General features: G+C 47.1%; 1 protein-coding gene across 1 annotated transcript; it reads left to right on the top strand.

Moving 5' to 3' along the window:
* Positions 1–2,555: 2,555 nt before the first annotated feature.
* LOC109743636 (F-box/LRR-repeat protein At3g03360-like) lies at positions 2,556–6,570 on the top strand. Its single transcript, XM_020302728.1, has 3 exons — positions 2,556–3,347; positions 3,453–3,553; positions 6,486–6,570. Exons 1-3 carry the CDS (start codon positions 2,556–2,558, stop codon positions 6,568–6,570), a joined length of 978 nt encoding a protein of 325 aa, XP_020158317.1.
* Positions 6,571–20,945: the final 14,375 nt, after the last annotated feature.

Genomic DNA, 20,945 nt, shown 5'->3' on the forward strand with positions numbered 1-20,945 from the left:
CGCATTTAGTGCACAATCCTGCATGCAAACTGATTCACGGGTGCATCTTTGACTGGATCGGTCGCTTCTGGTGAAACCAATCGTATGGGGTATATGTGGTCCGATGGGAAGCAAGGGATCAATAGTCTGATCCGTAGCGGTTCCCTTTAGTTTTAGTCTGGTCGTCCTCCCTCGTCTGTTGTGATGTACTCCTTTCGTCCGTAATTAGATGACTCAAACGGATGGATGTATATAGAGTTCTAGACAGTTGTACAGGTACGTAGCATGAAAGCTCTGGGTATTTATAGGCGGCACAAGGGCTACAAGAAACACAAATGAAAGAATTTGTTCGGTTAGATCAGAAGATTCCTTAACTTGTGCAGGATAAATCTGCTTTGTTTTTTGGAAAGAAGTGTCCGGTGCAGGTCAAACAGAGAGTTAAAAATCTGTTGGGGATTTCAAATGAAGCTTTCAATGACTCCTATCTTGGTATGCCAACAGAGGTTGGCAAATTCCTAACAAAAACTTCCAAATTTTTGATTGATCGTGCCTGGGCTAGCATTTTTGGATGGTCTCAACGTCCAATTTCCAGAGCTGAAAAAGAAGCCTTGCTTAAGTCCATTATCCAGGCTATCCCGACATACATTTATGAGTTGCTTCCAACTGCCAGTTGATATTTGTGAGAAATTCCGTCAAATAATTGCTGATGAGTGGTGGGGCCGCGAAGATGGAATACGGAAAATGCATTGGCGCTCGTGGGAGTGGTTGACTACACCCAAGGCTCTTGGTGGTATGGGCTTTTGTGACATGGCCCTTTTCAATCTGGCTATGCTCGCCAAGAAGGGGTGGAGGCTACTGAAGAATCCATTCTCTCTTTGTGCTCAGGTTTTGAGAGGACGGTATTTTCCTACTTCTGATTTCTGGAATGCATTAGCACCAAGGTCTGCGTCTGCTACTGGGCGTGCTATATTAGCCGGACGTGATTTACTCCAGAAGGGAGTCAGGTGGGGCATTGGTAATGGTGAAGATGTTTGTATTCTCTCAGATCATTGGATCCCTTCGACTCCTCCACAGCGACTGTATCCTCTTTTACCTATACCTGCTAATGCCATGGTAAAATGCTTGATTGATGAGGAATCTAGTACATGGAATCAAGATTCTGTTAGGGCCTGTTTCCGTGATGATATTGCTGCAGAAATTCTTCGCGTTCCTATAAGTAGGCATGGCTGTGTGGATTTTGCAAGCTGGCCTCTCACTAAGTCTGGTGAGTATTCGGTGTGATCTGCATACAATATGGCGTGATCGGCGCGTTTTCTTGAAACTGGCAGCAAGTGTGGTTCTAGACAATCCTCGAATGTGGCTGCTCAGGAGAATAGTTGGAAGGCAATATGGTCTATTAAAGCACCCAACACAATGAAAGTCGTACTTTGGCGTTTCGTTCATGATTGCCTTCCATCTGGGGCTCAATTGCAACGCCGCCATGTTCCTGATGCTGCATGTTGTTGCTTTAGTGGGTGACTGGAAAGCGTGGAGCACGCCACACTTTTTTGTCCGCGTGCAAAAACTGTTTGGCATGCGATCAAGGAGTGGTCTGGCATTCAGCTTCGTCACTCTTCTTTTAGGAATACCAAGCTTTGGATTTTTGATTTTCTCTCAAGATCTTCTCACAAAGAAGGCACGGTTTCTGGCTGTTTCTTTTTGGCACTTATGGGAATCACGAAATGATGTGCGACACTCGTCAGAAGCGCCACATCCCCGTATTACAGTTGAGAACATCTGTGCTTACATTGATGTGATTCTGCATCATCTCTATATCCAAATACCTGTCATTAGGCGTGAGTCTTCTTCACCCAATCCAATGTGGACTCCGCCGCCGCCAGGTGTGATTGCCATCAACTCGGATGCTGCAATCTTTTCAGATATAAATATGTCAGGTGCGGGAGTGGTGGCCTGAAACCATGAGGGTAGATGTGTTGCTGCATGTTCTGAACCTATTCAAGGCACGATGGAGCCTGAACTTGCTGAGGCGCTAGCTCTACGAAGGGCTGTGTACCTGGCAAAGGATGGGCATTTTTCAAATGTTTTTATTTGCATCAGATTGCCAATCGCTGGTGAATAGAATTATTTCTGGCAACATTGATCATTCCAGCATCGGTACGGTGATCAATGGTACCAAGTTTGCTTCAAGGGGCTTTGTGTCTGCGGAGTTCAAGCATGTTGGTCGGCAAGTTAATGTTGCTGCCCATCTATTAGCTAAGTCTTGTAAGAATTTGTCTAATCTAGTTATTTTTCATTCTACTCCAGATTGTATCCGGGAGAATCTTGTATCTTTAGTTTTTTTTTTTTGAAACTATCTTGTATCTTTAGTTATGTGATCAATAAAGCTGATGTTCTAAAAAAAAAACTTGTGCATGATTAGATTGGATGGCTAAGATTTCCTTCAAAAAAAGAAAGATTGGATGGCTCTGATTGGCTGGTGTTACAAGGCACAAGTATCGTGGGTTTATTAGGTGTCTTACCGCCGTCGACGCGACACGCACATTGTGGCGGCGCGCGATCCACCATCGTAGCCGGGGATGGGCGACCGGCATCGCCGTCGGCACCGGCGCCGGCGTCGACAGCAGCATGATTTCATCAGCAGCCTCCCCGATGAAGTCCTCGGCACCATCATCTCCCACCTGCCCACCAGGGACGGCTGCCGCACGCAGGCGCTCTCCCGCCGGTGGCGTCCCATCTGGAGCTCCGCACCGCTCAACCTCGACGGCACCTTACCTAAGAAGATCGTGACCAGCCTTCTCTCTTGCCACCTTGGCCCCGTCCGCCGCATCTCGGTCAGCATGGCCCATCTTTCCCACGGCTGGGACCGCCGCAGGAGGCGCCAGATCGACGCCGACGCCGACATGGTGGACGGCTGGCTCCGCTCCCCTGGCATTGCTTACCTGGAGGAGCTCCGGCTTGTCTATAACAAAGACGTGCTCGCGCCGTTCACGTTCCGCCACACGCCTGCGCTCCGCGTGGCCACGTTCGGCTGCTGCCGTCTGCCACCAAACCTGGCCGTGGACTTCGCGCTCCTCCAGCAGCTCACGCTTTACATGGTCACCCTGACGCAGGACGCTCTGAGCGCCCTTCTTTCCAGCTGCCCTGTGTTGGAGAGCCTTCTGCTGGACGAGAACGCGGGCTCTGAGAGTCTCCACATCAACTCCCAAGCACTCAGGAGCATAGGCTTCTCGGCCCCTTCAAACATGCGAGTAGAGCTGGTCATCGAGGACGCCCCTTGCCTCCACATGTTGCTGCTACTCAATCCAGACTATCGTCAGACGACCATCCGGGTTATCCAGGCTCCTAAACTGGAGGTACTGGGTTTTCAGGTAGTTACAGCTTTGACTTTTAAAAACTTGCGCTCATTATTACATCTACATTAGGCTATATTATTGTTGATGTGTGTATATTTTACGTATATTTACCTTTTGAAGGAAATAGTTGATGTTAGCTTGATAACCACAATGCACACGCTCAAGGTTTTGGCTCTTGCTTATGTCGGCCCTGATTTCGATGTAGTTCTTGACTTCCTAAGGTGCTTCCCCTGTTTGGAGAAGCTATATATCATCGTGAGTGTTCATGTTTGATAGATTGTTTATGATGTTATGTAATTATTTGTCAATCTTATGACAAAAATATGCTATATCCGCAAACAGCTATATCCATGGGGGCCACAGAAGAAATTAAAAAAATTGCAAAGGAATGCCTCAACGGATGATCCGATTAAATGCCTAGAGCTCCATCTAAAAAAAGTGGCGTTGAAGGCCTACCTTGGCGAGGGTCTAGAAGTTGACTTTGCCAGGTTTTTTGTTTTGAATGCGGAAGTGCTTGAGAGAATGGAAATCGGACTCATTCACAACCGCAGCGAGGAATGGAGGACTAACCATTGGAGAGAGCTAAAAGTGGGAGACCGAGCTTCTCACGGTGCTCGATTTGAATTCAAAAAAAATCATTGCTACAATTTGAAAGACAAGAAGAAGCTTACGCATGATCAGTCAATGGTTGATCCGTTTGACACCTCCTTCTTCGATGGATATGTTACACTTTGAGAAGGTATATACACTTGTTTGGCTCGAGCTCAAAGCACAACAATTGATATATATTGTTTTTCGTCTAAAGTTGTTTCACCCATTTGATGATCTATCTCTACGACAATGTCTACTTCATGGAGCTATGGGATGCCAAGTTTTGTGGCCCACCCAAGAGCATATACAACAGAAGGATGTGCCAAGGCACAAGCTTGTAGTGGAGAGCTTTGCAAAGTGCACTTGATATAAAGGATGTAGAACGGGTTTTCTGTATATGTTTAATCTTTTGTTATGTTGCACTTGGATGCAATCTGTCGTTTTTAACTGATTGTCTGAACTTTTGGTTGCTTCGTGCTAACAGTAGATTTGCATGCAACATATGCACCGGCGTGCGTGTGTGTTTGTGTTTTGCTTCTTACTCTTGTAGACTAACAGTCCTGATTGCGTACAATCTGCGCCACATAGTATCATAACCTTAGGTGGCAATTTTTCCTTTGGCACATGTCTTAGCAACACAGAAGGAGCTGTTATTTTCTTTCAGCATGTGGAGCTCGATTTCCTCTAGATATGGTTAACCTTCTTAATGGAAATAACACTGTTGTACTTGAGCCGAGCCCATCTCCCTATATATATACACGTACCGTAAGCAGCTCGGGCATAAATACAGCCTGTTCAAGGTGCTCCACTCACAAGCTCACCAGAGAACGGTGACGTACGCGACATGTCAGTGGGCGTGCTTATGACGGCAGTGTCAGAGAAGGGACCTCTTGGTCGGTGGAGAGCGCTGAACTTATTAGTAATCTACCCGACATGGTCCTCGGCGCCATCATCTCCCGCCTCCCCTTGACGGTGACTGCCAAACATAGGCCCTTTGTCTCTGGTGGCCCTTGCGCACACACTAATTTCAGCTTTGAGTGCATTCATGCAAAATAAGAAGTGTATGTAAGCATCAATGATCGCCACTCCTTCTGATTCTCGCAAAACCAAATAGTCCCTTAGGTGGGCGAGGCCACGGAGGGCATTGCTTCTTTAGCCGAGGGGATTTACATATGGAGGATGCACCAACTGGGGATTTGAGGCAACGACGCACCGTAACTGCATAAGTTCCTTGATACTTAAAAGTGGGGGTACACTTTTGTCAGAACCATGTCCATCCAAAGGCTCCCTAATCCAGTTCTCCAAATTACTATGATAATCATCGCGTGCACCTCGTCAGGTACAGGTGATGCAGCAACCATTCATCTCCCATGGTTGGAATTTGTTCAAGCTAAATGACATTCTTTGTGCATCAACTTCCAGAGATGGGTGCCATGCTGATGCGGTCATGTGATCAGGGCATGATAAGAATTCTCGTTTCCTTGCTGCAATGCTAACAGACTGGCAACACACTCATGTGGCAATTGTATTTGCATTGATTGGTTGCCAGAGCAACAACATTCGCCTTCCACGCCATCTTTGTCATTTATTTGGTGCACAAAATCATGTTTCTGTAGGATTGATCACCTTCGTGGTGTGTCCGTGTGTGCTACATGTACCAGAGGTGGATCGATGCATATGCAATCACATTTCAAGGTATTAGGCACTTCTAACTGAGAATAGTGCAAGTTTCAAAGGGAACCATCTGACATATAATCATCTTTCTATCTCAGTGATGTTCATATTCTCATGATAGCCTCCACATCAAGTGGTAGAAAGTGCTCCCTGAGCAGTTGTACATTCCAACTAGCTATTTTGAGGTCTAGAAGTCTGAAACCCTATTGAGACAGCATCGCCACATTGCAGAATTGCCAGTTCTCACCCGCAAAAAAAAAGAGAAAAATTTGCCAGTTCTGATTAATTTGCCAGTGTCAACTCGCCATATCATCACATGTTTGACCAGCTCTACCCTGGGTTTGTTGGGACGCCAAACAGCGGACTGATGCCATAAAAGACAGTGTCACCAGATTCCTAGTTTTTTTAGTTGACTAGATTCCTTGGGTAGTATTTTACCAGTACAACTTTTGCAACGGGACTTCGAGGAGCCTTGAGTAGCCTCCATGCTTACTTAGCTAGTCATGCCGAATCAGAAGTTCTCATGTATCGAAACCCCGTATGACCCATAGATTTTGGAAGAATCATTTTACCCCAAGCAAGCCATGCCGCTTTTCTGGCCAATAGTATTTTAAAAGGGGAGCAAGACAAGACATATTGGGCGAATGAATCTTATGTTGATTTTTGAAATAGGTATGGATTATGGTCGCTCTCACTAATATGAATTTCCATCTATTAAATGTGTTATGGCATTGCAAGAGAAAGATCTCACTATGGTCGCTCTCACTATAAAATGTTGCTAAATGGAGAAGCTTAAGATAAAGATCTTACAACAAACTGCAGGTCTATCTTCATGTGCATTGCAAGAGGCCGATGGTGTTATTCGTGATGTTGATGTGACATCAACAGTTTAGCACTAAAAATGCAAGAGATTGCGAGGGATGCTATGACTTCTGGCATGTTGGCAGCAAATAAGCTTGAAGATGAGCTGTAGCCACTTATTCTCTCAACTTCAGCAAATCAAAGGTAATGATGTGCCCTAGATAATCCAGGCAGTAAAACTTAAACACACCATGAAACAGGGACTAACTTTGTTTTTCGTTTTGCGAGGGAAAACGGGGACGAAGCTGCCCATATGGGACCAGGTTACCTGACCCCAATGACTTAACAAATCCTTCATTAAATCCTACTACCTCCGTCCCAAAAAGCTTGTCTTTTATTTGTGTAGATACGGATGTATCTATATATGAAGGGACGGAGGAAGTGTGTGCAATGAGAAATGCAAGCACGATTTGGGGAGGGATTTTTCTCTATTGTAACAAGGAAGAATTATCTACTCCATCCGACTAGTTCCGGGTTCGAGTCCCGGGCAACCCATATAGAAAAGACTCATCAAAGTTTTTAACTTTGACTCACTTCATTTACAAATACAAAATTATTGGTTTGGTTAATTTAGTTATATGGATAGCTAATCTTTGGGCTGATTTACGAAAAGGTTGCTTGAATTTACGAAAAGTTTGCTTGGATTTACGAAAGGGTTGCTTGGATTTATTAAAAGTTTGCTTGGATTTACTAAAGGGTTGCTTAGATTTAAGAAAAGGTTGTTTAGATGTATACATGATTTATTCCTTATTTAAAATTTGAAAATTTGTTAAGCTTTTTATCATTCTGGCATCGAGCTATTTTGCCGCAGGACCTCCCCTACAGTATCGTCACCGCAGTAGAGTTTAACCACCAAATTCGGGAGGTCCTCACTTGCGAGTGAGGCAAGGCTTTCTTTTATAATACATCCTACCCGATTTTGGTTGACGATTGCGTTCTATTCCAATTATTCACTTGTTTTTCTTGTCACTGTGGCGAGACCAGATGAGAGAGAGAACTATTTTCCATTTCCAGACAGACCCCGAGCCGAGGTTGGAACAATTCTTTATATAAATTTCTTGGTAAAAAACCTTCGCCCAATTTTGAATTGTCAAGACAAGAGCTTTATGTAAGAGTAGAAGCCCCAAAAGGTGAATTAGGGATTTATCTAGTAGGAGATGATAGCCTTTTCCCCTAGCTCCAGAATGTTTCAGTTTATGTTCCTACCTATTGTCTGGATATACCAAGAGAGATCTACGGTCTAATGAGGCTACTATGAAATCCTCTTTCGCTGGCTGGGCCCTTTGGACTCGAAATCCAAACGGAGTGAGTGGTTCGATTCCACTCTCAGAACGAGACTGAACGAAAGAAAATGCAAGTGAAACGAGACGAGAATCAAATTGTAGGCTTCTTTCCTAAAAGCGGTGGTTCTCGCCTCCCCGTGCCCAAAGCGGGGTGGGCGACAGCGCTGGGCCATACAATGCATTACAGACGTATGATCATTACCCTTCAACCGGGTTATTCTATTCCACTTCTAGATAGAGAAAAAAACTAAAGGAGAATACTTAATAATACGGCGAAACATTTATACAAAACACCTATCCCGAGCACACGCAAGGGAACCGTAGACAGGCAAGTGAAATTCCTTCAAGAAAGTATCAGAAAGCAAAAAGGGACTCGTTCACCGTATCGCGTCCAATACAGCTATGCCACAAGTTGACCTAACCAACTGGTAAACAAAACCCAAGTTAACGGATCGACCTCATAAAGGTTTTTACTTTTATGTTTTATTTGAGAACCCCTTGAACTGTTGGGAATCGTAGCATAATTTAAAATTTTCCTACGCTCACCAAGATGCATCTATGGAGTCTACTAGCAACGAGGGGAAAGGAGTGGATCTACATACCCTTGTAGATCGCGAGCGGAAGCGTTCCAATGAACGTGGATGACGGAGTCGTACTCGCCGTGATCCAAATCACCGATGACCGAGTGCCGAACGGACGGCACCTCCGCGTTCAACACACGTACGGTGAAGCGACGTCTCCTCCTTCTTGATCCAGCAAGGGGGAAGGAGAGGTTGATGGAGATCCAACAGCACGACGGCGTGGTGGTGGATGTAGCGGGTCTCCGGCAGGGCTTCGCCGAGCTTCTGCGAGAGAGAGAGAGGTGTTGCAGGGGAGGAGGGAGGCGCCCAAGGCTTAGATGTTGCTGCCCTCCCTTCCCCCCACTATATATAGGGCCAAGGGAGAGGGGGGGCGCAGCCTTGCCCCTTCCTTCAAGGAAGGGTGCGGCCAGGGGGGAGTCCTTCCCCCCCAAGGCACCTCGGAGGTGCCTTCCCCCTTTAGGACTCTCCCTTCTTTCTTATCTCTTGCGCATGGGCCTCTTGGGGCTGGTGCCCTTGGCCCATATAGGCCAAGGCGCACCCCTTACAGCCCATGTGGCCCCCCGGGGCTGGTGGACCCCCTTGGTGGACCCCCGGACCCCTTTCGGCACTCCCGGTACAATACCGATAAAGCGCGAAACTTTTCCGGCGACCAAAATAAGACTTCCCATATATAAATCTTTACCTCCGGACCATTCCGGAACCTCTCGTGACGTCCGGGGTCTCATCCGGGACTCCGAACAACTTTCGGGTTTCCGCATACATATATCTCTACAACCCTAGCGTCACCGGACCTTAAGTGTGTAGACCCTACGGGTTCGGGAGACATGCAGACATGACCGAGACGCCTCTCCGGTCAATAACCAACAGCGGGATCTGGATACCCATGTTGGCTCCCACATGTTCCACGATGATATCATCGGATGAACCACGGTGTCGAGGATTCAATCAATCCGTATGCAATTCCCTTTGTCAATCGGTATGTTACTTGCCCGAGATTCGATCGTCGGTATCCCAATACCTTGTTCAATCTCGTTACCGGCAAGTCTCTTTACTCGTACCGCAATGCATGATCCCGTGACTAACGCCTTAGTCATATTGAGCTCATTATGATGATGCATTACCGAGTGGGCCCAGAGATACCTCTCCGTCACACGGAGTGACAAATCCCAGTCTCGATCCGTGCCAACCCAACAGACACTTTCGGAGATACCCGTAATGCACCTTTATAGTCACCCAGTTACGTTGTGACGTTTGGCACACCCAAAGCACTCCTACGGTATCCGGGAGTTGCACGATCTCATGGTCTAAGGAAAAAATACTTGACATTGGAAAAGCTCTAGCAAACGAAACTACACGATCTTTTATGCTATGCTTAGGATTGGGTCTTGTCCATCACATCATTCTCCTAATGATGTGATCCCGTTATCAATGACATCCAATGTCCATAGTCAGGAAACCACGACTATCTGTTGATCAACGAGCTAGTCAACTAGAGGCTTACTAGGGACAGGTTGTGGTCTATCTATTCACACATGTATCACGATTTCCGGACAATACAATTATAGCATGAATAATAGACAATTACCATGAACAAAGAAATATAATAATAACCATTTATTATTGCCTCTAGGGCATATTTCCAACAGTCTCCCACTTGCACTAGAGTCAATAATCTAGTTACATTGTGATGAATCGAACACCCATTGCGTCCTGGTGTTGATCATGTTTTGCCCTAGGGAGAGGTTTAGTCAACGGATCTGCTACATTCAGGTCCGTGTGCACTTTACAAATATCTATGTCTCCATTTTGAACACTTTCACGAATGGAGTTGAAGCGACGCTTGATATGTCTGGTCTTCCTGTGAAACCTGGGCTCCTTCGCAAGGGCAATAGCTCCAGTGTTGTCACAAAAGAGAGTCATTGGGCCCGACGCATTGGGAATCACCCCTAGGTCGGTAATGAACTCCTTCATCCAGACTGCTTCCTGTGCTGCCTCCGAGGCTGCCATGTACTCCGCTTCACATGTAGATCCCGCCACGACGCTCTGCTTGCAACTGCACCAGCTTACTGCTCCTCTATTCAATATATACACGTATCCGGTCTGTGACTTCGAGTCATCCAGATCTGTGTCGAAGCTAGCGTCGACGTAACCCTTTACGACGAGCTCTTCGTCACCTCCATAAACGAGAAACATATCCTTAGTCCTCTTCAGGTACTTCAGGATATTCTTGACCGCTGTCCAGTGTTCCTTGCCGGGATTACTTTGGTACCTTCCTACCAAACTTACGGCAAGGTTTACATCAGGTCTGGTACACAGCATGGCATACATAATAGACCCTATGGCCGAGGCATAGGGGATGACACTCATCTGTTCTATATCTTCTGCCGTGGTCGGGCATTGAGCCGTGCTCAATTGCACACCTTGCAATACAGGCAAGAACCCCTTCTTGGACTGATCCATACTGAACTTCTTCAATATCTTGTCAAGGTATGTACTCTGTGAAAGACCAATGAGGCGTCTTGATCTATCTCTATAGATTTTGATGCCTAATATATAAGCAGCTTCTCCAAGGTCCTTCATTGAAAAACACTTATTCAAATAGGCCTTTATACTTTCCAAGAATTCTATATCATTTCCCATCAATAGTATGTCATCCACATATAATATGAGAAATGCTACAGAGCTCCCACTCACTTTCTTGTAAACACAGGCTTCTCCATAAGTCTGTGTAAACCCAAACGCTTTGATCATCTCATCAAAGCGAATGTTCCAACTCCGAGATGCTTGCACCAGCCCATAGATTGAGCGTTGGAGCTTGCATACTTTGTTAGCATTCTTAGGATCGACAAAACCTTCCGGCTGCATCATATACAACTCTTCCTTAAGGAAGCCGTTAAGGAATGCCGTTTTGACGTCCATCTGCCATATCTCATAATCATAGTATGCGGCAATTGCTAACATGATTCGGACGGACTTCAGCTTCGCTACGGGTGAGAAAGTCTCATCGTAGTCAACCCCTTGAACTTGTCGATAACCCTTAGCGACAAGTCGAGCTTTGTAGATGGTCACATTACCATCCGCGTCCGTCTTCTTCTTAAAGATCCATTTGTTTTCTATGGCTCGCCGCTCATCAGGCAAGTCAGTCAAAGTCCATACTTTGTTTTCATACATGGATTCTATCTCGGATTTCATGGCTTCTAGCCATTTGTCGGAATCCGGGCCCGCCATCGCTTCTTCATAGTTCGAAGGTTCACCGTTGTCTAACAACATGATTTCAAGGACAGGGTTGCCGTACCACTCTGGTGCGGAACGTGTCCTTGTGGACCTACGAAGTTCAGTGGCAACTTGATCCGAAGCTTCATGATCATCATCATTAACTTCCTCCCCCGTCGGTGTAGGCACCACAGGAACATTTTCCCGCGCTGCGCTATTTTCCGACTCGGAAGGGGTGACTATCACCTCATCAAGTTCCACTTTCCTCCCACTCAATTCTTTCGAGAGAAACTCCTTCTCTAGAAAGGACCCGTTCTTGGCAACGAAGATCTTGCCTTCGGATCTGAGGTAGAAGGTGTACCCAATAGTTTTCTTAGGGTATCCTATGAAGACGCATTTTTCCGATTTGGGTTCGAGCTTTTCAGGTTGAAGTTTCTTGACATAAGCATCGCATCCCCAAACTTTTAGAAACGACAGCTTAGGTTTCTTCCCAAACCATAATTCATACGGTGTCGTCTCAACGGATTTAGACAGTGCCCTATTTAAAGTGAATGCGGCAGTCTCTAAAGCATAACCCCAAAATGAGAGCGGTAAATCGGTAAGAGACATCATAGATCGCACCATATCCAATAGAGTGCGATTACGACGTTCGGACACACCATTTCTCTGAGGTGTTCCAGGCGGCGTGAGTTGTGAAACTATTCCACATTTCCTTAAGTGTGTACCAAATTCGTGACATAAATATTCTCCACCACGATCTGATCGTAAGAATTTTATTTTCCTGTCACGTTGATTCTCAACCTCACTCTGAAATTCCTTGAACTTTTCAAAGGTTTCAGACTTGTGTTTCATTAGGTAGACATACCCATATCTACTTAAATCATCAGTGAGAGTGAGAACATAACGATATCCTCCGCGAGCCTCAACACTCATTGGACCGCACACATCGGTATGTATGATTTCCAATAAGTTGGTTGCTCGCTCCATTGTTCCGGAGAACGGAGTCTTGGTCATCTTACCCATGAGGCATGGTTCGCACGTGTCAAATGATTCGTAATCAAGAGACTCCAAAAGTCCATCTGCATGGAGCTTCTTCATGCGCTTGACACCAATGTGACCAAGGCGGCAGTGCCACAAGTATGTGGGACTATCGTTATCAACTTTACATCTTTTGGTATTCACACTATGAACATGTGTAGCATCACGTTCGAGATTCATCAAGAATAAACCATTGACCAGCGGGGCATGACCATAAAACATATCTCTCAAATAAATAGAACAACCATTATTCTCAGATTTAAATGAGTAGCCATCTCGAATTAAACGAGATCCAGATACAATGTTCATGCTCAAAGCTGGCACTAAATAACAATTATTGAGGTTTATAACTAATCCCGTGGGTAGATGCAGAGGTAGCGTGCCGACGGCGATCACATCGACCTTGGAACCATTCCCGACGCGCATCGTCACCTCGTCTTTTGCCAGTCTCCGTTTATTCCGTAGTTCCTGACTTGAGTTACAAATATGAGCAACCGCACCGGTATCAAATACCCAGGAGCTACTACGAGTACTGGTAAGGTACACATCAATTACTTGTATATCACATATACCTTGGGTGTTGCCGGCCTTCTTCTTGTCCGCTAAATATTTGGGGCAGTTCCGCTTCCAGTGACCACTTCCCTTGCAATAAAAGCACTCAGTCTCGGGCTTGGGTCCATTCTTTGACTTCTTCCCGGTAACTGGCTTACCGGGCGCGGCAATTCCCTTGCCGTCCTTCTTGAAGTTCTTCTTACCCTTGCCCTTCTTGAACTTAGTGGTTTTATTCACCATCAACACTTGATGTTCCTTTTTGATCTCCCCTTCCGCTGATTTTAGCATTGAATATACCTCGGGAATGGTCTTTTCCATCCCCTGCATATTGTAGTTCATCACAAAGCTCTTGTAGCTTGGTGGAAGCGACTGGAGGATTCTGTCAATGACCGCGTCATCCGGGAGATTAACTCCCAGCTGAGACAAGCGGTTGTGCAACCCAGACATTCTGAGTATGTGCTCACTAACAGAACTGTTCTCCTCCATTTTACAGCTGAAGAACTTGTCGGAGACATCATATCTCTCGACCCGGGCTTGAGCTTGAAAAACTAGTTTCAGCTCCTCGAACATCTCATATGCTCCATGTTTCTCAAAACGCTTTTGGAGACCCGGTTCTAAGCTGTAAAGCATGCCGCACTGAATGAGGGAGTAATCATCAGCACGCTGCTGCCAAGCGTTCATAACGTCTTGGTTCTCAGGGATTGGTGCTTCACCTAGCGGTGCATCTAAGACATAATCTTTCTTGGCAACTATGAGGATGAGCCTCAGGTTCCGGACCCAGTCCGTATAGTTGCTGCCATCATCTTTCAGCTTGGTTTTCTCTAGGAACGCGTTGAAATTGAGGACAACGTGGGCCATTTGATCTACAATACATAATGTAGAGATTTTAGACTAAGTTCATGATAATTAAGTTCATATAATCAAATTATTTAATGAACAACCACTCAGACAGACATCCCTCTAGTCATCTAAGTGAAACATGATCCGAGCTCAACTAGGCCGTGTCCGATCATCACGTGAGACGGACTAGTCAAGATCGGTGAACATCTCCATGTTGATCGTATCTTCTATACGACTCATGCTCGACCTTTCGGTCCTCCGTGTTCCGAGGCCATGTCTGTACATGCTAGGCTCGTCAAGTCAACCTAAGTGTATTGCGTGTGTTCCGAGGCCATGTCTGTACATGCTAGGCTCGTCAACACCCGTTGTATTCGAACGTAAGAATCTATCACACCCGATCATCACGTGGTGCTTCGAAACGACGAACCTTCGCAACGGTGCACAGTTAGGGTGAACACTTTCTTGAAATTATTATAAGGGATCATCCTACTTGCTACCGTCGTTCTAAGCAAATAAGATGCAAAAACATGATAAACATCACATGCAATCAAATAGTGACATGATATGGCCAATATCATCATGCTCCTTTGATCTCCATCTTCGGGGCACCATGATCATCTTCGTCACCGGCATGACACCATGATCTCCATCATCATGATCTCCATCATTGTGTCTTCATGAAGTTGTCACGCCAACGATTACTTCTACTTCTATGGCTAACCGTTTAGCAACAAAGTAAAGTAAATTACATGGCGTTATTCAATGACACGCAGGTCATGCAAAATAATAAAGACAACTCCTATGGCTCCTGCCGGTTGTCATACTCATTGACATGCAAGTCGTGATTCCTATTACAAGAATATGATCAATCTCATACATCACATATATCATTCATCACATCTTCTGGCCATATCATATCACATATATCACTTGCTGCAAAAACAAGTTAGACGTCCTCTAATTGTTGTTGCAAGTTTTTTACGTGGTTTGTAGGTTTCTAGCAAGAACGTTTTCTTACCTACGTATGACCACAACGCGATTTGCCAATTTCTATTTACCCTTCATAAGGACCCTTTTCATCGAATCCGTTCCGACTAAAGTAGGAGAGACAGACACCCGCTAGCCACCTTATGCAACTAGTGCATGTCAGTCGGTGGAACCTGTCTCACGTAAGCGTACGTGTAAGGTCGGTCCGGGCCGCTTCATCCTACAATGCCGCCAAAACAAGAAACGACTAGTAGCGGCAAGAAGAATTGGCAACATCAACGCCCACAACTTCTTTGTGTTCTACTCGTGCATAGTAACTACGCATAGGCCTGGCTCATGATGCCATTGTTGGGAATCGTAGCATAATTTAAAATTTTCCTACGCTCACCAAGATGCATCTATGGAGTCTACTAGCAACGAGGGGAAAGGAGTGGATCTACATACCCTTGTAGATCGCGAGCGGAAGCGTTCCAATGAACGTGGATGACGGAGTCGTACTCGCCGTGATCCAAATCACCGATGACCGAGTGCCGAACGGACGGCACCTCCGCGTTCAACACACGTACGGTGAAGCGACGTCTCCTCCTTCTTGATCCAGCAAGGGGGAAGGAGAGGTTGATGGAGATCCAACAGCACGACGGCGTGGTGGTGGATGTAGCGGGTCTCCGGCAGGGCTTCGCCGAGCTTCTGCGAGAGAGAGAGAGGTGTTGCAGGGGAGGAGGGAGGCGCCCAAGGCTTAGATGTTGCTGCCCTCCCTTCCCCCCACTATATATAGGGCCAAGGGAGAGGGGGGGCGCAGCCTTGCCCCTTCCTTCAAGGAAGGGTGCGGCCAGGGGGGAGTCCTTCCCCCCCAAGGCACCTCGGAGGTGCCTTCCCCCTTTAGGACTCTCCCTTCTTTCTTATCTCTTGCGCATGGGCCTCTTGGGGCTGGTGCCCTTGGCCCATATAGGCCAAGGCGCACCCCTTACAGCCCATGTGGCCCCCCGGGGCTGGTGGACCCCCTTGGTGGACCCCCGGACCCCTTTCGGCACTCCCGGTACAATACCGATAAAGCGCGAAACTTTTCCGGCGACCAAAATAAGACTTCCCATATATAAATCTTTACCTCCGGACCATTCCGGAACCTCTCGTGACGTCCGGGGTCTCATCCGGGACTCCGAACAACTTTCGGGTTTCCGCATACATATATCTCTACAACCCTAGCGTCACCGGACCTTAAGTGTGTAGACCCTACGGGTTCGGGAGACATGCAGACATGACCGAGACGCCTCTCCGGTCAATAACCAACAGCGGGATCTGGATACCCATGTTGGCTCCCACATGTTCCACGATGATATCATCGGATGAACCACGGTGTCGAGGATTCAATCAATCCGTATGCAATTCCCTTTGTCAATCGGTATGTTACTTGCCCGAGATTCGATCGTCGGTATCCCAATACCTTGTTCAATCTCGTTACCGGCAAGTCTCTTTACTCGTACCGCAATGCATGATCCCGTGACTAACGCCTTAGTCATATTGAGCTCATTATGATGATGCATTACCGAGTGGGCCCAGAGATACCTCTCCGTCACACGGAGTGACAAATCCCAGTCTCGATCCGTGCCAACCCAACAGACACTTTCGGAGATACCCGTAATGCACCTTTATAGTCACCCAGTTACGTTGTGACGTTTGGCACACCCAAAGCACTCCTACGGTATCCGGGAGTTGCACGATCTCATGGTCTAAGGAAAAAATACTTGACATTGGAAAAGCTCTAGCAAACGAAACTACACGATCTTTTATGCTATGCTTAGGATTGGGTCTTGTCCATCACATCATTCTCCTAATGATGTGATCCCGTTATCAATGACATCCAATGTCCATAGTCAGGAAACCACGACTATCTGTTGATCAACGAGCTAGTCAACTAGAGGCTTACTAGGGACAGGTTGTGGTCTATCTATTCACACATGTATCACGATTTCCGGACAATACAATTATAGCATGAATAATAGACAATTACCATGAACAAAGAAATATAATAATAACCATTTATTATTGCCTCTAGGGCATATTTCCAACATGAACGCCTTCTCAAAGGGTTCTCAAAAATTCGAGATAGATCTAATTATACTTTTTTACTTATTTCTGCATTAATAGAGCAGACGAGTAAAAAAAAGCAAGCCTCCTCAACTGTGTATCGATCGAAAGGCAGGGCGGTAGAGCCCCCAACCGACGGGAGTAGTTACGTCCAGTTCGATTAGGGTCGTATTCTATGGTTACGATTCTACCAGATATGTCTTTTTGATTCCGTCGAAAATCTATTTTACGGTATAGGCGAAGAGGTTCGTATACGGAACGCCTGGAAATTATACTTGGAGCAGGAGATTCAATTAAGCGAGATTCGGAAGCTATAATTTCGCCTTTCCCATCAATAGGTTTAGCCAGAGCATTTACAACACGACCCAAGTAAGCCTCACTCACGGGTATCTGAGCAATTCTTCCTGTTGCTTTTACAAAACTTCCCTCTTGTATCATCAACCCATAAGAAATGGACAGCTGAGGTCAGGCTTGCGTGAAAAAAGAAGATAATAAGTTAGATGTACACACCTGAGGTTGGTAAGAACTGAGGGACAATGCCCTCCTCACTGGGCCCCCAGCCCCTTTTCATCAATGGACTCCTGACGTCTACGAAGGAGTGTGGTTCGTTCGACAAATTCCTACCTCTATATCTATCTCTGAGGTGTTTGGGTTTTGCAAAACTCCATAGACATGCAGAACTAAATAAGCAAAAAGGGTTGTTTATTTGTGAATTTTGATCCCCATCGAAATCAAGGCTTTCGCCAAGAGCCCAAAGCCGCTCCACCTACCAGAGCCCCGGGAAAGGGGCTGTTAGAGTTGTGTCGAATATTGTGTACAAGGTAGGTTACAGTTGGACTTGTAGCTGCATTGTGTTTAGATAGGATATGGAGTCGTGTCCTAGTAGGACACTTGTATCTTAGGCCTTTCATATATAGCGGGGGTAAACACACGATGTAATCTATGCCAACATAATAGCACAGGCACGCAAGGGGGAGCTGGCGGCGTGTGCCGGCGCCCGGGTGGCCGGTGTGCGGTATTGTGACGGTGTCACGGGGAGGAGCGCCCGTAGTCAGGCCCCAGGGATGTAGCCATATCGATAAACCTCGTTAACAAATCTCGGTGTCGTGCTCGTGTCATTGCTTGGTCCTCGGATGATCGACGGTAAGCCTCGGATTTATTCTAACAAGTGGTATCAGAAGCTAGGTTATTCGGAGGCCGTGAATTGTTGATCTAGAGGAAGTATCGAGTTTGAGATGCAGCCGGCTGCGGCGTGGTTCTCGACGAGATTGGAAGAAGCAATCGGGAGGCAGCAACTCGCATGGCAACAGCGGAAGCAGATATGTGGCAGGCCAGCAAATAGGTCTTGGCGTGGATGCTGGCGGGTGCGTCAATGGAGGCGGCGTGTTCTCGCGAGGTCTCGTCAGGAGACGTGGCGATCGAGGGCAGCACAGCAGTGGCGCGTGCCGGACGGCCCAAGGCTCAGGAGCGCAGCGGATCAGCGGTAGGGAGTGCAAGGTCTGGCAGCCTGGTGCAGCCCAGTAACAGCTGGCTATTTTTTTTAAAGGAACAACTGGCTGGTGCGGCGCTGGGTGGAGCCGGAGGTGGCTGCGATATAGCTGGTTGTGTGCGTACATGCGTGAGATTTGTTTGACAAAAAGAATCGACACAGAGGCAGATTGATTCGAGCAGAGAAAATTCATCATTGGTTAGGTGCATCCATTGGGACGGCAACGGCTGGGCTAAAGCAATTAGCTTAGCATTGGAGTTGAGCCACGGGAGCCACACCACCTGAAGGCCGAGAGTGATTTTTTGGTTGGAATTACTATTAGTACGCGGAGACTGTTCGTGTACTTGGGCATCACGTTGATAGCTCGGATATTTTTCACGGGTCAGCCGTACAAAGAATTATGGCACCATCGGATATCAGGTTCGAGATGGAGAAGTTCGACGGAACTGAAAACCTTGGGTTATGGCAGAAAAGTGTGAAAAAAATATTGGCACAACATGGATGCTTGAAGGCGTTGCCGGAAGTCATGTCAGCTATGGTGGAATTATCATGTGATGGATGAAAATTTGCAGAAGATGATTTGCGAGCCTCGAGCGTGTCATACAGTTGAATAAGTTCGGTTGGGTCAGACTTGGACAGTCTGACGGATCGACGTGAGTCGGTTGATACAGAAGACCGTGGTGAGATCGGCGATGACGACATAGGAGCGTGGTGCTGATAGTGACCGACTTCTGGGTGTGGAAACACACGACGCAGGCCGAGGGCTTGTGCGGCTTCGACAAGACTATGGTGCGGGGTTGATTCAAGACCGTGCACACATGAGAGCTTGGAGTCGACGAGGCGTGGGATGGCACGTACAACCACCATGGAGTCATGTTGAAGGTGGAGCTGGATTGAGGGGCTACGGCGTAAGTTGACAGAGAGTCGAATCTTATTCAGCGGGAAAAAGCGAGGGACACGTAGTTCGGACTGGAGCCTAGTGGTCTGATGGAAGCGTGAAACTCGTCATCGGTCAATGATGATCGGTGGTACTCTGCAGTGGGGGTTGAGTGGTGTGGGTCGCGACCCTTGAGACTCAACCGGGACAACGGAGGCTCGACGCGGTAATAGCGGCGAGGCGTGCGGAATGCACGGGACATGGAGATGGGCCAGGGCTCTGGTGGTCATACATGTGATGAGACAACTGCGACTTTGACTCGTGATGACTAAAAGCAATGGTGAAATTCCTTCAAGTTTCAGACAGGCGGTCAAGAAAGGAGCGGTGACGTTGAGTTCAGGTAACTCTTATATGTGACACCAATATGTGAGTTGTTCACTGTCACGCAGGTCAGTGATCGGTGTGTGATGGCGTTGACGGATACTATGGAAGTTGGGAGCACAAACTAGAGTAACAAGGAACTTAATTTTGCTCGAGTGTTGACTGTGGTCAAGAAAAGAAGGGACTACAAGTTGCAGGTGGAGTCACATGGAGTGTACAGCGATACTCCTGGGATAAACTCAAGTCCAATGTACATGGAAGTTTGACGCATTGACGAATTCAGGGTGGTGGAGAATATTCGCCAAGGTGGAGTTTGTTAGACTTGTGTTGAATATTATGTACAAGGTAGGTTACAGTTGGACTTGTAGTTGTATTGTGTTTAGATAGGATATGGAGTCGTGTCCTAGTAGGACACTTGTATCCTAGGCCTCTCATATATAGCGGGGGTGAACACACGATGTAATCTATGCCAACATAATAGCACAGGCACGCAAGTGGGAGTTGGCGGCGTGTGCCGGCGCCCGGGTGGCCGGTGTGCAGTATTGTGACGGTGTCACGGGGAGGAGCGCCCGTAGTCAAGCCCCGGGGATGTAGCCATATCGGTGAACCTCATTAACAAATCTCGATGTCGTGCTCGTGTGATTGCTTGATCCTCGGATGATCGACGGTATGCCACGAATTTATTCTAACAGGGGCCAAGTCACTGCCAAAGAGGGAGCCAGAAGCACGCAATGCACCAGTAGAAGAAAACCATGGTCACTAGAGCGACAAAAGCACGAGGCGAGTCAAAAGCTCCTCAGCCACCACAAACAATGAAGCACTCACGCCGACGCTTGGCCCAGCCGCTGCCCACTTGGGCCTACATCAGGCCCGCAACCACCACCTGACGCACCATGCCGCCGCACCCATTGCAGACCTCTGCGCCATGCCGCCGGCAGGAGACCATATGGTTGTCCTGCCGCAGGCCCCGACGGTCTGCTACAAGGCTGGAGCAAGCAGATCGGGCGCTACACTGATGTGGGTCGTCTCCAAACCCGCGGATAGGCATCTGCTGCCAAGACAATCCGCCCCCCGGACACCCGATGCCAAAATTTACCCTGCACCTGGAAGGTGCAGCCGCAAGAAATGATCTGGTCCCTCCACTGCCTGCTCCGCCTGGGC

This window comes from Aegilops tauschii, chromosome 5 (genome assembly GCF_002575655.3).
Source record: "Aegilops tauschii subsp. strangulata cultivar AL8/78 chromosome 5, Aet v6.0, whole genome shotgun sequence".
Taxonomy (NCBI): domain Eukaryota; kingdom Viridiplantae; phylum Streptophyta; class Magnoliopsida; order Poales; family Poaceae; genus Aegilops; species Aegilops tauschii.

What these genes read in the sequence shown, in the direction of transcription:
- LOC109743636 (XM_020302728.1), top strand. Translation starts at nt 2,556, where the DNA reads ATGGGCGACCGGCATCGCCGTCGGCACCGGCGCCGGCGTCGACAGCAG. An exon ending in TGGAGGTACTGGGTTTTCAG is followed by an intron (nt 3,348 to 3,452) that starts GTAGTTACAGCT and finishes TACCTTTTGAAG; the next exon opens with GAAATAGTTGATGTTAGCTT. An exon ending in GTAGTTCTTGACTTCCTAAG is followed by an intron (nt 3,554 to 6,485) that starts GTGCTTCCCCTG and finishes TGACATCAACAG; the next exon opens with TTTAGCACTAAAAATGCAAG.